The 16,311-nt window shown below is 45.3% G+C and overlaps 1 protein-coding gene across 2 annotated transcripts in view; it reads right to left on the bottom strand.

Annotated features, from left to right (window-relative positions):
- The window catches only part of CABLES1 (Cdk5 and Abl enzyme substrate 1), a 104,320-nt gene extending 98,135 nt beyond the window's left edge, over window positions 1-6,185 (bottom strand). Inside the window, exon 1 of one of the 2 annotated variants that reach the window (XM_075920881.2) lies at window positions 5,277-6,185. In XM_075920881.2, the coding sequence (XP_075776996.2) occupies window positions 5,277-5,854 (578 nt within the window). In that variant the 5' untranslated portion in view covers window positions 5,855-6,185. The remainder of the gene's footprint in view (window positions 1-5,276) is intronic. The other variant, XM_075920880.2, reaches the window with a different exon arrangement.
- Window positions 6,186-16,311: the final 10,126 nt, after the last annotated feature.

Here is a 16,311-nt window from a genome sequence, read left to right on the forward strand (position 1 = left end):
AGTTAAAATGAATTTCAGCATCTATGTGGCAACTTTAAAATCAAATTTAGAGGGGGGTTTTCTTGCATACACATAATTATATATCAACCTCCAAACAGCAAGCAGCTCCATGCTCTTATATAGTTTGTTTCTTGTAAATGTACAGCACAAACCCAAACCACATTAATGATAACCTTGTTAAATATAAACTCGTATGCAATTATTTGAAACTGCTAACACAAACAAAAAGGCAGGAAACTCTGATTATATGTTCACAATGGCTTCTGAAAACTATGTGAAAACAAAAACATATTACAGCATGTTTTGTGTGATATTTTAATAAAAATGATTTCATGTTATTCTGTAACGATGTGCATGTCTAAGCAGAGGACTAGTCTTTCAAATGATAGATCAAACTCAAGTTTACTACAAGACTAGGGAAAACACAAATACAAAGTTCTTTGAATGCTTTATTTTACTCTCCACTCTTTTCTACTCCCTATACTCTCATCATTGATAACTACTGTCTAACGACCCTCATTCAGGAGAGCTAATGACTGTCTCCTGGCAATTTCAGTATTTTTTCTCTCCCTGTCATCACCCTCATATAGTAGAAAGCCATATACAGAGCATTTGGTTATTCACTCACCATTAGCTGAATAGCAGAAGGTTTCACTTGAACTCTGTCCTAAGGCTTATGTCAGTATGTGCTTATGATTTATCTGGTATGTAGCTCTCTTATAAGACTAGGATTTGCTGGATAATTTGTAAGTATGATAGTCTAATGGCTGTTCATTGTGCATAATTTATACTTGAGCCCAAAGGCTAGTTGTAAAACCTTTTGAAAGGATACCTTATATACTGGGTGCAAGCTAGGGATGCAAAAATGAATAAAAATATTAACCATGTAACTAATAAAAACTCTATGGTTTACATGGTTAACCGCTCCCAGAATTGCTGGCGGCCAGCAGCCCCATGAAGAATTTTACCGGTAGGAATAACCACTTAAACTCTTAGGCTGTGTCTTCACTGGCACGATCTTGTGCAAAAGCGGCCGCTCTTGCGCAAAAACTTGCTGCCTGTCTACAAAGGCCGCGTGTTATTGCGCAAGTAAACTGACGTTCTGATGTAAGAAATCAGGGCTTCTTGCGCCAGAACTCTGATGCTCCCCTCAGGAATAAGCCCTTTTGCGCAACTGTTCTTCCGCAAGAGGCCAGTGTAGACAGGCAACATGAATTTCTTGTGCAAGAAGCCGCTATGGTTAAAATGGCCATCAGAGCTTTCTTGCACAAGAGAACATCTACACTGGCATGGATGCTCTTGCGCAAAAGCACATCTCTTGCGCAAAAGCACATGCCAGTGTAGACACTCTCTTCTGGAAGAGTTTTTGCACAAGAACTCTTGTGTAAAAGAGTTCTTGCGCAAGAAGCTGCCAGTGTAGACGTAGACGTACATCCCTAGTGCAAGCCAGAATACTCAGGCACGTGCTGCTTTATAATTGTATTATCTGTTTATCTGATCTTTTAAAAGGTACCACCTGCATTATTTAGGGGCAATATACTCAGTGAGGGCAAAATTCTGCCCTTGATTACATCCATACAATCTCACTATAGTTAGCAAGGTTGCCCAGGCATAACTGAAGAGAAAACTTGCCATTAAAGAGCACACAAGTGATACAAAACTCAGGGCCAAATTTGCTAGCCATCCTACTTATGCCAAATTTGCTAGCCATCCTACTTGTACATAAGAAAATACTTCTAACTTCAAATCTAAAAAACTGAGTATACTGCCAGCACATGGAGAACACAGACAGGGCCAACTAGTATTGTATATTGGGTGAGCTGTTGTTCAGATGTCTCCCTCGGCTTTGATTTGTTGCAATAATCCACTCTACTCTACACACACACAAACAGAAAAGTGAAACCTACAAGATGCCTCATAACCAGTGCTTTTACAGCATTAAACATTAAGCCAGTTTATGAAACACTTCTTTGTGGGGCTTCCCCTAGTGTATGTAATATTTATTACCTATTAGATTAGAAAATGCAATCTACAAGTCAGATCGAATAAGTAGGGTACACAGCCATCACACAATTTTCATTTGCTATATCTCCAGTTTTTCCAGGCAAGCTAATATAAAATTCTGTATGTAGTGGGGAGGGAAACAAAACAACCAAGCAGCACAGAAATGAGAAGGGAAACACTGCAGAACAAGAGGTGTAAGGGGGAGGTAAGAAGAAAAAAGAGGTCTAATATATGACACAGACGAGAGCTGAAAAAGTCCCATCCAGATTTCTGCATCTGGAAGATATGTGGTCTAAACTACATGGCCCAACATGTGCATGCAATGAAAAACAAAAAGGCTCTTTGAGACTATGGGAAACCTCTACAGAAGCATTATAGTGCAATACAACTATTATTTGGTATGCAGAAGAACAAGGGTAAGAAAAAATCTTCTCTTGAGCAGTAACAGAGCACTGCTCAGAACATATCTTTTGACAGAAGCAAAATACAGGACTATGTAGCACTTTAAAGGCTAACAAGATGGTTTATTAGATGATGAGCTTTTGTGGGCCAGACCCACTTCCTCAGATCAAATAGTGGAAGAAAATAGTCACAACCATATATACCAAAGGATACAATTTAAAAAAAATGAACTCACATGAAAAGGACAAATCAAATTTCAGATCAAATCAAGGACAGCAGGTATATAGTATTGAGACAATTTTTATTTGCTAGAGCTACAATCTTTCCACTACAGCTAACTCTTAAAAAGGCTGTTTCCACAGCAGTCTCTGGTACTTTTATGATCCATTACCCTCATAAACTGATGAAGCATGAGAGTCAAAGTCTACTTAACTAAGTCTATGGAAAAGACAGAAAGAAGTGAGCATAACAAATGCGGAATGTAGGAGTGGCAAATTATGCTGGTCTGGAGAGCACAGTCACTGCCTCCTGTTTCTTCCCTACCCACTGTGACACCTAAGGATATTAAGCAAGTTCGGATTGTTATGTACTAGAAGATTTTTCCAGCATTTGCTTCGGTCCTTTAATTAATTTGTTTTTTGGATAATAAAGACTTTTGCCCTGCTGTGTACACATATCCTCTCACCACAGCAGCTTGGGGCTAGGTGAGAAGCACCTCTTCAAGGCCACTGAAGATCCAGTGGGCACAGCCTGAGGAGGGATGCATGTTTCCCAGGGGAAGGAATGCAGCAAACTGCGCACTTTCCCCTTGGTCCATGATGAAGGGGAACAGCCAGCAATGTTCCTCTAGGACTAGAGGGAGGAGCTTTGCCGCTGTCCCCTCCCTCCCCCGCCCTAAAGGGTGCCTGGGGTATGGGAGTCTCAGGGCTGGAGTAATCCTGGATGGGAGCATGGTGCACCTCCAGCCCATCCCCTTTCACCCACCTTCTGATTGTCTCTTTTCAGTATGGTTTTATGAGAAGCAATCCCATCCCGGGCACATCCCATTTTCCTGGCACAGCCAAGGCAGAAGCTAGATACCAAATTTGGTAGTCCTAGCATTTATCTTTAGGAGGAGTTCTTGAACAGACAGACAGACAAACTCTCTCAAATATATAGCAGAATCTAAATTTATGATGCATATATTCCATAAATGCACATATACATTTGCACATGGTTGAGTATTCTTAATAGATGTCTTTAAAAATGTTTAAGCAAGCAACATTCTTCTGGGGGAGAAGCTCTTAAAAGGTCAAACTAATAACTAGTAGCACAAGATGGTAAGGCATTCACTATAGGAAAAAATGGTGTCTGTAGATAAAGGGCCTGCTTTAGGAGTGAGCAAATCTCTGTTCTTTCATGTATTTTTGGACTTCACCTCATTGAAGTTAATGGAAAGTGCGCTCTGGATCAGTGTCTTTCAATAGAATTGGTGTTAGCAATCTGCCTAGAGAGCACTCAGAATGATAGATTCAGTCCATTCACAAATGAGAAAACAATGGAGTAAATCTTTGGATTTATTAATAATTAAACCAATGCTGTACTAACTATAAAAAGACTACCTGCTGTGAATATACATATGAGTTTAAATCTAATCCACATTTAAAGTGAAACTTCGAAAAACCTGACTATTAATTTACCAGTGAATGCATTAATCAGCATGACACAGCTAAAGTCACAGTACACATATATAAATATCCTCATTCATATACTAAAATAATTATTTGGTCTCTCTATGATGCCTCCATCTGATGGGACATAAATTGCCATAACACAAAAAGTTTGTACTGCAATTTACACAATTATGACTGTCATAAATTCTCTCACCTTTCTGGTTCCCAGACATTGAGCAGATACTCAGCAATTTAAATATTATCATTTGACAATGTGCATGCTCAAAGAAAATGCTTCAACCCTGAAAACGTTCATGGAGGTTAAATAAAGGATGTGTGCTTACACTGAGATCTGTGCAGAACTGTCATTTATCGCTCATTTATTCTTCAGTGTTGCTACAACACTGCAATTCCTAATCTAACAGGTAAACAGAAATCTTACACTGGAGGGGGAGGAGGGAAACCACACTGATCAATATTTCCCAATCCAGAGCTGTATCTGAACCCTACAAACTAACACCACTACTTGTGTAGGCTTGTAAAAAAAAAAGCCCGATTAACATTAACAAAAAAAGGGGAGGGAGTAACATAGTAGTCATGCCTTTTCCCCAGTCAGAGGCCCAATGACTCCCTAATAATTAGCATAGTCTATCAACAGCTATTTTTAACCCTGTATCTGATCTTCTGTCTAACCTGGCCACTGGATAGATGTTCACATGCCACAAGCCTCCTGAGCATGGGGCTCCAGCCCCTAAAACAAGCATGAACTGCACATCTAGCTCATCTCATCTATCCAAGCCGGTTTTGCCCACCAAAGCTCATGATACTATCTAGATTTGTTAGTGTCTAAGGTGCCACAGGGCTACTGGTTGTTTTTAAAGTTATAGACAGGGCTACCTCTATGGGCTAATGGGATGAGTAAGAGACACAACTTCAGCGGGGTAGGGGGCGTTTTACAAGCATAATGATCTTGGCCCAGCTGAAACCAGAACTAGCGGTGGGTTGGCCCAAGGGGCCTGGACTAAGTTGAAGCGCAGCTCCCCCCCCCACCGCCCCCGAGGCTGGGTGTTGCGTTGCTAACCCCGGCTGGAGTGAGCCCCAGGAGACGGGTCCCCCTGCTGGCCCCGTTAGGGGTCGGTGTCGCCTGCCCGCTTGCAAGTGCCACCAGCCCGCGAGTGGGCACTGGCGCGGGGGGGCTGGAGAGACGGGCTCGCTTACCGGGACCTCTGCAGCTCCAAGGCGCTGGGGCCGCCCTGCTCCAGGCAGCAATAGCCCTGCGGGATGGGTCTGGAGAAGGAGACGGGCAGGATTCCCTGAGTGAAGGAGTTGAGGCGGCCCCTGCTGCCGCCTCCCGCCGAAGGGGTCCCCGAGGCCACGAAGGCGGCTGCCGGCACCTGCCCGCTGGCAAAGGCATCCTCCTCCTCCTCCTCCTCCGGCGGCTCCCCGCCCGCTGCCAGGGGGCTGGAGAGCCGGGCGCTGCCGCAGTGGCCCCCCGGCTGCTGCGGAGCCGCTGTCGCGGCGGGGGGCGGGAAGGCGCCCAGGCTGTGCCGAGTCCTAACGCTGCCGCCCGCCGCCTTGGCGGCGCCCCCGCCCGCCTCTGCCCCGCTCTCCTCGTGCGGCAGCCGCGGCCGGCCGTCCAGCGAGATGTTGGTGAGGAAGGAGAGCGCTGCCTGCCTGCGCCGGGGGTCCATGCGCTGCGGCGGCAGCGGCTTCCTCAAGCAAGGCTCCAGCGGCGGCGGCTGCAGCGGGCTGCTAGCGCTGCCAGGGCTGCTGGTGGCAGCCGCCGCCGCCGCCATTGTCCGGGTCTGGCTCCTTCCCTGCTCCCGCTCCCCCAGGCAATCACAGCCGCGGCTCGCGGGCAGGCGGCGGAGCAGACGGGTTAGCAGGCAGGGCCAGGGAGCGGGGGGCTGCCTGGCATGCTTCCCTGCCTCCCTCCCGCCGGCTGTATGTGCATGGATGGCTCGCTGCCTACTTATCCCCCCTCCCCTCCCCTTGCCGTGCCTAGCTCCCTGCCTCGCTTCCCCCTCTCCGTGGGCAGTGTTAGTCCTTCTAGGTGCACTCGGCCGGCGAGGCACCCTGTGCCACAACACAGCAATCACGTGTGGGGACTGGCGAGCTGGGAAGAAAACAAAAGCCCCAGCCAGCGGCCCGGAGGAGGAGGAGGCGGAGGCTGGGTCTAAGGCAGCTCCCTCCTTTCAGCCCGTTTGGGTTTTTTTTCCGCCTTTTCCCTCCTCCTAGTGTCTGTGCGCTGGGGAGAGGCGGCGGAAGGTGGAGTCTGGGTGTAGAGCCCAGCACATGGTCCCGAGGTGCTTACATAAGTCCGCGCGGGCTCCCAGTGTGCAGCCCTCAGGCTCCTCTGCCAGGCCGTGGCGCTCACAGGAGCGCTGTGGGCAGAGGGGCCCGGTGGATGAGGCATTCCAGAGCCTCAGGCCCAGTTTAGCCAGTCTCTGGATGGGTGGTCTGGGGGGAGTCACTTAATCCTGGTGCATTTCATGTCCACAGCTTTCAACCCCGGCTGTAACTGGCTCCATCCCAGAGACTTAGGACTTCTCCAGCCTCTATGATAGCAGTAAGCCCCACAAGGCAGAGAGGAGCGCTCTTCACTCTGCTGTCAAACCTTGACACACCAATCACAATCATGAGGTTAAAAAGTAGAGGCCGTTAATGGCCATTTTAATGGCACTGTTAACAAAAAATAGAGCAACCATTTAAATTCAGCATGGAACCATGGTCTCTGGCATGGTGGTCAAAGCATGAAGGACAGCTGTCCTGTCCATTGGAGGGTTTGGGGCAGCCACCCCAGGTCCCACACTTTGGGGGAGAGGGGCCATGGCAGCCGCCTCAGCCATCCTATGGATGGGTCACAGGGCGGCCCAGGGTATTACAGAGGAGGAAGGGGGATCTGGTGTGGGATGATAGTAAGAGTACCCCCCTGCACTCACCATGGCAGCAGGAGCCGGAGTAACCTGGCAGCCTTCTCTGCCCCACCTCGCAGCCCTCTCCCAGCTTCACATGGCAACAGGAAGCAAAGCGCCCCAGCCCCAGGGTATTCTGCCACCATGATGAAGCGGAGCACAGTGGTCTGGGAGAGGCCGGTGGGGAAGAGCTGAGCAGGCTGCTAGGTTGCTCTGGCTCCTGCTGCCATGGTGAATATGGTGGGGGGAGAGGGCCAACTCCTGCTACTGCCCCACACCAGGTCCCCCCAGTAATCCCCCAGCTCACATTGCTCGGGGAAGGGGGCTTTGAGGTGATGAAGGAGCCGAGCTTGGGAGAAGAGGTGGGGTGGAGCCTGCAGTGTGTGTGTGTGTGGAGGTTGCCCTGGGATCCAAGCCTGGGGCACTGGGGCAGGTTGCCCCAGACTTCACCCCCTACTCCCCCCATAGGGATGGCCCCGATGAAGAGGCATATGAATGTTTAGCATATCTGTCACAGTGGCTCCCCGCACAGACCAGAGACTGTGTGTAACCATGTAGGTAAAGCTACACAGATACATTTTTCTATCCCTAAAGTCCTTAAGCCGAAGTCCCATAGACCACAGCTTAACTGTGCAGTGTAAACCTATAGTGACTTGCTCATTGTCACACAGGATGTCAGTGGAACAGCCAAAGATAAAACTCAGATGGTCTTACACCCACTCTTCTGCCTAACCACAAACCATCAGCCCTCTATTATCTCCTAAATGAGGATAATAGTTAGGAGGGAGCAGTTATTTACAGAATTTTGTTGAAATATGAAAACAAAACATTTTTCAAGTATTTCTTATAGAAGTTATCTACGGCACAGGAATGATGTATGATTTTTTTTGGGGGGGGGAGTTGCAGTCTTTTAGTTTGCCTTCACCCTTAGAACTGTAAATAAATGTTATTTCTGTACTGATTATTATCATCCATGGAATTTATGTCTTCAAACTTGCTCTCTGTAGCAGTGATTCTGAATCCTCTTACCAGAATAGTGTCTGAAGTGCTGCCTTGAACCTCATTTATTTCTGTTAACTCAACCTGTTACAAGAGTTTTTCTTCTGATGATAATTTTGTCAATGGCTTAAGACATGGTTAGATCTCATACACACATAGAGTGTGAAATTGGTTAGATCTCACACACACATAGGGTGTGAAATTGTCAGATAGCCAACTGCCTCAGGCTGCATACAGAGGTATAACTAGTATAACGTGATCTGCATTCATTTCAGGTTACATTTACTGATACAGTAGTTAATATGTTATTTCCAGTTGCAAACCATGGAAATATGAGACGCTTCTGCTCCACAATTTTTATCAATATTTTCTAATATAATTAGATACAAATGCAGAAAACAAATAAGTTTAAATTTGGCCTTTGAGACAGATCCTACTCCCTGTTCTCCATTCCTTGTAAAACTGGAGTTTTGAACACCCAAACATTTCGGAATTGGGTTCCATGATGGGATGTTGACTCAGTCTGGACTTCCTTTATTTACTCTACTCCTTTGACATAAAATCGAAGCTGGTGACAATGTCAAGGATGAGAGACAGCAGCAGCTTTTTCAGATAATAGTTGCCTGAATAATTTTCAATTGACAGCTGGCTGGAAGGTCATTGCTGTAGGATTTCCCACCACCAGAGCTGAGGATAAGAGCCCAGAGGCTTGTCTACATTAGGGAAAGTTGCACCCATGGTAGTTATACTTGTGCAAATAAGTAGTTATACTTGTACAAATTTCCCTAATCAACACCAGCCTTTAATAAAGTAAATCACATTGGTGCAAGCATTGTTTTGCTTAAGCCTTATTTATAAACCTAAAGGGAACACTCTCAGAGATATTTTAGAAGTGAATGCAAGCACCTGAGATTTTAATTTGCAGCTAATATAGCATACTTTATACTTATGTATTTCTAACACACCCATCATGTTAATAACCCGGTGCCATACACTTAATTAAAAGTATCATTTCCATCTGAAAAGGACTAAGCTGTCCTTTTAGTATGTCTGTGGTAGAGGTTTGCCTCCATAGCTATGTCAATGTAATTAAACTGGTGCAAATGTTGCAGACCAGTGGCCTGCCTATGTTTTCTCTCTCTAGGCCTGCCTTTAACAATGACTGCAGGATGACCTGATATTTCTCTTATTACATACAAATCTAAACTCATTTAAGAAAGTAGCATAAAACAAAGAACAGTTTAGTCGTTTCAGATGAAAATGATACTTTTAATCAAGTGTATGGCCCCCGTGTTGTTAACATGATAGGTGTGTTAGAAATACATAAGTATCAAGCATGTGTATTAGCTGCAAATTAAAATCTCAGTGCCTGCATTCACTTCTAAAATATCTCTGAGAGTGTTCCCATTAGGGTTATAAATAAGAAAGACATCACGGCTCTGATTGCAAAGTATAAATTATGTCCATTAAGTTCATGGCCTGACTCAATACATATGACTTCTTGCATGATGTCAGTTCTGTTTGCCTGAGTCCAACCTGAAAAAGATTATCAAACGGAGTTCATTGTGTGAAACTGGAAAGCTTGGTCCTTCATGTAGTATTATAGTCAATAAGGTTATTGGTATATAAGGATTGAGAAATTCCAATCTGTGTAGAGCTGCACAGAAAATGTTGATGAAAATAGAAAAAAAATGGACTTTGAAATTTTGTGACATTCTCACCCCCTCCCTTGCCTGTGTGTGTGTGTGTGTGTGTGTGTCTGAGTGGGGAAAATTGCAAAGTTTTAAATGAAAAACAATGGAGTAGGGAAACATTCTAACAACTTTTGTGACTCTTTTTCTCTTTTCATTTTTCAACCCTTAACTGAAAAAAAAGTATTGATAAGCAAGGCCAGGGACTGATATAAGTGGTAAGATGATAAGTGATATTCTCAAGAGGCTGCTATAGGTGGTCTATCTTCTTCACTCTGAACACCGTGAAGTGGAGGATACATTAGGCCTGTGCATGTGTGTAGAGAACCTGAAAGGCGGTGGCTCAGTTAAGACAATATAAAAGGGGTATGATTTTAAAGAGACCTGGAAGATTAAGGGTATGTCTAGACTACATGCCTCTGTCACCAGAGGCATGTAAATTAGACTACCCGACATAGTCAATGAAGCCAGGATTTAAATATCCCTGGCTTCATTAAAATAAAAATGGCTGCCACTTTGTGCCGGCTCAGCTGATCGTTGGCACAGTGCACGAGTCAAGACACGGATCAGTCAACAAGGGAAGCCTTTGTGGACCACTCCCTTATGCCTCGTGAAATGAGGCTTACAGTAGCAGTTGACAAAGGCTTCCCTTGTCGACCAATCCACATCTTGACTTGCGCGCTGTGCCGATGATCAGCTGAGCTGGCACAGCCTGGCGGCCATTTTTATTTTAATGAAGCCAGGGATATTTAAATACCGGCTTCATTGACTATGTCGGGTAGTCTAATTTACATGCCTCTGGCGACAGAGGCATGTAGTCTAGACATACCCTAAGATATAGCCAAACAGAAAGCTCAGGCAAGTTGTGTGGTTCTTGTCTGAAAAATGATTATGCCAAACTGGCACCTTCTGAATTGCAATGTTTGCTGTAATGTAGCTAAACTCAAATACCTCCTCTCAAATTAGCTGAATAACACCTGAGTTATATAGATGGTTGTGTGAGGAGTCAACAAAGTGTACTAGCATGAACCATACCCTATAATACCCATTGACTTGACCAAAGACTGTTATCGCCCATGAGTTAAGTGTTTTTGTGTGTGGATGAGACTCAAGTGAGGGGTAACCCTCAAGTGATAACTCAGATTAACCCTGCAGTGAGGATAATCCTGGAGTCAACAATCAAGTCAACAATATGCTTCCTGTGTGAATTCAGCATAATATTTGCCGTCTTTAGTATAATAAAAAAGGTCAGGTATATGCTGTAGAGCTTTTCGGCATAGCTAGTCAGTGGGGTGTGAAAAACCATATCTCTAGTCAATATAGCCAGCAAAATCATCAGCATAGACTTTGTTGACATAGCTACTGTAATTTGAAAGAAAAACTCCAGTTGGCATAAACTACATCTGGGCAATGGAGGCTGCTGGCATTGCTACATCAGCAGAGCATGTGCAGTGTAGACAAGGCCTAAGTATTTATTTTAGACCTACACAGCCCCACAGCTAAGAGAAAGTAAAGTGAATTCTATTCTCTTTGGGCAACACCAACCAAATTGTTTACTAAATTCCAGTAACAGGACCGGTCAGATAATTAAATTAATTATGGGGTTGTGCAGATGTCAGTGAAGGAGCAGTGTGACGACAATATTTCTGCATAGGTGTTACCCAAATAATAACTGATTATTATTGATGATATCTCAAAAGAGAATGTATTCAGCTTGATTTTCAGAGCCCAGACTGAGCTGGCATTAGACAAAAGTTCTACAGCTACTGTGTATATTTGAAATGCAAGTGCATCCACAGACAGTAAATATTCAGACCCACAATGTCCATTTTTAAAGTCACTTCTCAATGCACAACTGACTTGAAAAGGATAAAAATAGTAGCAGTAAAGGTAGTCTCAGAAAATTGCATATAGTCTTGCTGCTCAGGGAAATTATCTGGGATGAAAGTGGAGAGAAGCTTAAAACATAATTTTAAAAATATGTAGCAATAATTAAGAAAGAAAACTGAAGGCTGAAATGCATACTTTAGTCACTACAACCAAAAATTCTGAAACCTGGATTAAATGTATCCAAAAGTGAGCTGATTCTCAGAAGTGCTGAGCTGCTGCCCCACTGCTCATATTAACACCCTTTCTAAATCTTCAGTAGTTACATTTCAGTGGGTATTTTTGTCTTGCATGTTGAAATGTAAAGTCTTGGTGCTAATGCCTAATGACCTATTGTCACCACATGTGACAGCCTGTTAGATACAAATCTCCAGCTGTATATTTGCTTCTGGTCTTTTTATAAAGGAGACTTAGCTCTTACATAATTTAATGATGTGTACAAATATTAGCTAATGTATCTCCATAACAACCTACGAATGTTTAAGTTTAGTAAGTAATATAGGTTGCTGTCTCCTCTATCTCCATATGTCAAATCTCAGTTTATCTGGAATGGGAACGGGGTAGAGAGGATTTCCTAAAGCAGAGATGGGGAACCTCAGGCCTGGATCCAGATTCGGACCCCAGTTTGCCTGGATCTGGCCCCCCAAGATTCAAGCCTTCCCCCCAGCATTGGGAAGTCCACGCTGTTGCTCCAGTCCCCCTGCTGTCCACTGCTGGGCTGGAGCACACAACATTTAGGCTTCCCCCTTCCCCCTGCCAAGTTCTGTGAGGGGAATGCAGGGAGTGTCTTTCTCCTTCTCATTCGGGGGCCATGTGAGTGAGAGTTGGTTTTGTTTTTTGTTTTTTTTTTGGCTTTTTCAGTTGCATGGCCCCTGACCAATTTTTCTGTGGGTGTGTGGCCCTCGACTCAAAAAGGGTTCCCTACCCCTGTCCTAAAGGTATTCATCACCCTTATTCTTGAACCATGCAGAGCAATCTTTTTGCATATACTGCAGCGGTTTGGGGTCTGTGTTCTGAGATGGCCATGGCTTGGTGCCATGCTTGGTTTCCCCATTGTTGAAATTTTGGAACCCTCTATAGGTAAAGTAATGCTGAATTATTTAATAATTTTGCCCCATTTCCACTTCCACTCTGTGTGAGTGTTGGGGGAAGATGTCAGGGGCAGCAGCTGGTTTATGATTACCTGTCAATATGACTGTGCTGGCAAGATGCCTTAGGTACCTGGAAGAAAGTACAGAGGCCCATGGCTTCTGAGGATGATGCTGTGCTGACATTTGGGGGAGAGGGGAGAGAGAGGTTGAACATGCTATTTCTGGGGAGAGGGTGAAACATGCCACAAACACTCATACACTCACACACCTTTACACAAAGTATGCAGCCTTATGGAAACTCCATGAGAATGCAGAATTTCCATCTCCTTTATGGTAGTTGTGATCCTGCACCTCAAGTTCTTCACAGCGATATTATTATGACACGCTTATGACAGAATTATAATGTATTTTATGCATGTAAGATGTCATTGCAAATGTTATGATTTGTCAAATATGATTATTCTGTTTGTATGCAGATATCATTTTTGTATCTGAAGTTATTAATATTGACTATGTCTCTGTGCTTTAAACATAGCTACACCTGCATAACACCCACTAGACAAGATGCTTTCAGTCTAGATCAGTGTTTCCCAATTTTATTTGGCCACCGAATCCTTTTAAACTTTGAAGAATTTTGAGGAACCCCTACTGCCAAGGGGAAAATTCGTTGAGCACACACACAAAAAAGCCACCAGGAAACCAGAGAAGGCTCCTCTTCATCTCTTTAATATGAGGGGAAGAGGGGATGATCGAGTTCTCACAGAACCCTTAGTTTCACTTCACAGAACCCTGGGGTTCTGTGGAGCACCATTTGGGAAACAATGGTCTAGATTGTGGAGTCACAATAGTGGCTACTATATACAGTAAACTTCCGAGAATCCGGCACCTTTAGGACCCAGGGGGTGACGGATTATCAAATATGCCGGACTATCAGAAGGGGGGCTATGAGGAGTCTGGGGTGGGGGGGGATGCCACCCCAGACCCTTCATAGCCCCCCCTTCCGATAGTCCGGCTCTGCCCCAGGCATCCCCGATTCAGCCGCTGCTGGTCAGTTTCAGCAGCAGCTGAATTGGGAACGCCTGCGGCAGAGCAGCTAGGGTGCTGCCAGGTTGGTCCGGTAGCACCACCCCTCAGCGCTGCGAGACCAACCCGGCAGCACCCCAACTGCTCTTGGGGACGCCTGGGACAGAGCAGCTGGGGTGCTGCCAGGTTGGTCCTGCAGCGCTGAGGGGCAGCGCTACGGGACCAACCCAGCAGCACCCCAGCTGCTCTGCCCCAGGCATCCCCTATTCATCCACTGCTGAAACTGACCAGCCGCCCGGAGTCAGCCGCTGATCAGTTTCAGCAGCAGCTGACTCTGCAAGGCGGTTTACAGGATCTGTCGAAAAAGGCTTTCTTTCTCAACAGATCCCCTTCTAGACTGCCACTTTTTGCCAACAAAGTGCAGAGTCAGGAAAAATGATGGTCATTTTTATGAAAATTAGGCGTGGAATATTTAAATCCCCACTTCATTTGCAATGTCGACCTGCCTAATCTGCATCCCTCTGCCGACAGAGGGATGCAGTCTAGACATACCCTATACGAATAATAAGGCCCATTTGACAGGTGTTTATGTAGTGGGGAAACTAAGGTGGACTACTTAAGTGGCTTGTCTGTGGCCGAAAATGGAATTAGAATAGGGGAGGCTAGTAGCACTGCCTACTATTAAGGTTCCTTCTACGAGATCCAGTTTTCCATTGCTTATACCTTTGCCAGACATGAACTGTTCGGGCTTTAGTGTCCATTCCGAGAATCTGCCTCAAACTGAATATTTTTTTACTAGAATATTTCAACCAGAAAGTTGAGCCATTCCCAAGAACAAGACCAGAGGGAAAATACACCGTTTTGTCTACATTAAAATGTGGTTTTTCTTCTTTGAAAAGCTCTGCCACCATCATGCTTTTGAACACAGACATGATGTTTGGCAGAGCAGTGGTCTTTGCCTCAGGGATGTTCCTTTTGCCATCACTGAAAATCTGTTCAAATGTAGCCAAGTTATAAGGCTTTGAGAAATCAGCAGATACACAGGGACTTGTTAGACTTTAACAATTAAAAATATCAGAAGATTCTATCCTCACTGAGCATGCTTGAGCCTCTCACAGCTCTTAATGTAAAAAAAAATCATCCCCACAGAGAATGAGAATGCTCCATAGTTACCAGGAGCTTAGAAGGACTTTCCTGTAATAACTGCTCCCAGTGGTTCAGTCAGACAAATGAAGAGCCGGATGTTTGTCTTTCCTGCGCTCTCAGTGACCTCCTCCCTCAACTAACATCCAGAGTGTGGAAGAGAAACCTGTTTTATTTGAATGTGGTGGGGACAAAAATCTGGACCAAGTGGGAAAGAAAGGAATAACTTGGGATAAGAAATCTAAGACTGAAGGAGAGGAGAGAAACTGGGAGTTGGAGCCAGAGGGTACCGGGAACACAGTTCCGGAAATTCATGCCAGTGTAGACACAGCTCACATGTTTAAAATAAAGCAACACTGAAATGGCACTGAGCTCAGTATTATGGCTGCATAGATAGACAGCATGTCATTAAAAGCTATCATAGTGCATATGCATGCCAGCTTCTTGTCTCTCCTCCCCTCTGATTCCCTTGTCCCAGGCTCCATGTCTAGCCAGTCCCAGTCACTTCCTCTCACCCAGCTCTTCATCTAATTTCATCCATCTATCTCCCAGTTCTTTCCCCGCTATTTTCGTGATCGGGGCTTTTTTTCGGAAAAGACTACTGGGCTGTCTACACTGGCCCTTTTCCGGAACAGTGTTCCGGAATAAGGACTTATGCCCGAGCGGGAGCAGAATAGTTTTTCCGGAATAGTGGCTGATTTTGTACAGTAGAGCATCGTTGCTTTTCCGGAAATTCAAGGGCCAGTGTAGACAGCTCGCAGCTTATTCCGGAAAAGTGGCTGATTTTCCGGAATAAGTGGCCCAGTGTAGACACAGCCGTGGAACTGAAGGGCTTCACTAATGACATTCGTATTGTCTTAGAAAAATCGAACCATTACTGAAATTATTGCCTGGTTGTCAATGCGGGGCACACTGTCTCAAAGAAGCATATGCCACCAGAATGCAGAACAAATGATGTGCCAGGACTAACATCTGAGCTATTGGATTGGTGCACCAAATGCAAGCAGAAGTCTGAAGCAGACCCATTTATTGAGGATACCATTGCAATTGGCAAAGAAATGGTCTGTACACTAAAGGAGGACAAGCAGAGGTCATGGCAGAGTCACTGGGTATGTCTACACTACAAAGTTAATTCGAACTAATGAACGTTAGTTCGAATTAACTTTCATAGGCGCTACACTAGCGCTCCGCTAGTTCGAACTAGCGGAGCGCTTAGTTCGAACTAGGTAAACCTCATTCTACGAGGACTAAGCTTAGTTCGAACTTACTAGTTCGAATTAAGGGGTGTGTAGCCCCTTAATTCGAACTAGTGGGAGGCTAGCCCTCCCCAGGTTTCCCTGGTGGCCACTCTGGCCAACACCAGGGAAACTCTATGCCCCCCTCCCGGCCCCGGACCCCTTAAAGGGGCACGGGCTGGCTACGGTGCCCGTGCCAGGTGCAAGCCTGCCAGCACCAAGCCAGCAGACCCTGCACCTGGCACGGCACAGAGCCACCCACCCGATGT

This window comes from Pelodiscus sinensis, chromosome 2 (genome assembly GCF_052426305.1).
Source record: "Pelodiscus sinensis isolate ZL-2025 chromosome 2, ASM5242630v1, whole genome shotgun sequence".
NCBI classification, from domain to species: domain Eukaryota; kingdom Metazoa; phylum Chordata; order Testudines; family Trionychidae; genus Pelodiscus; species Pelodiscus sinensis.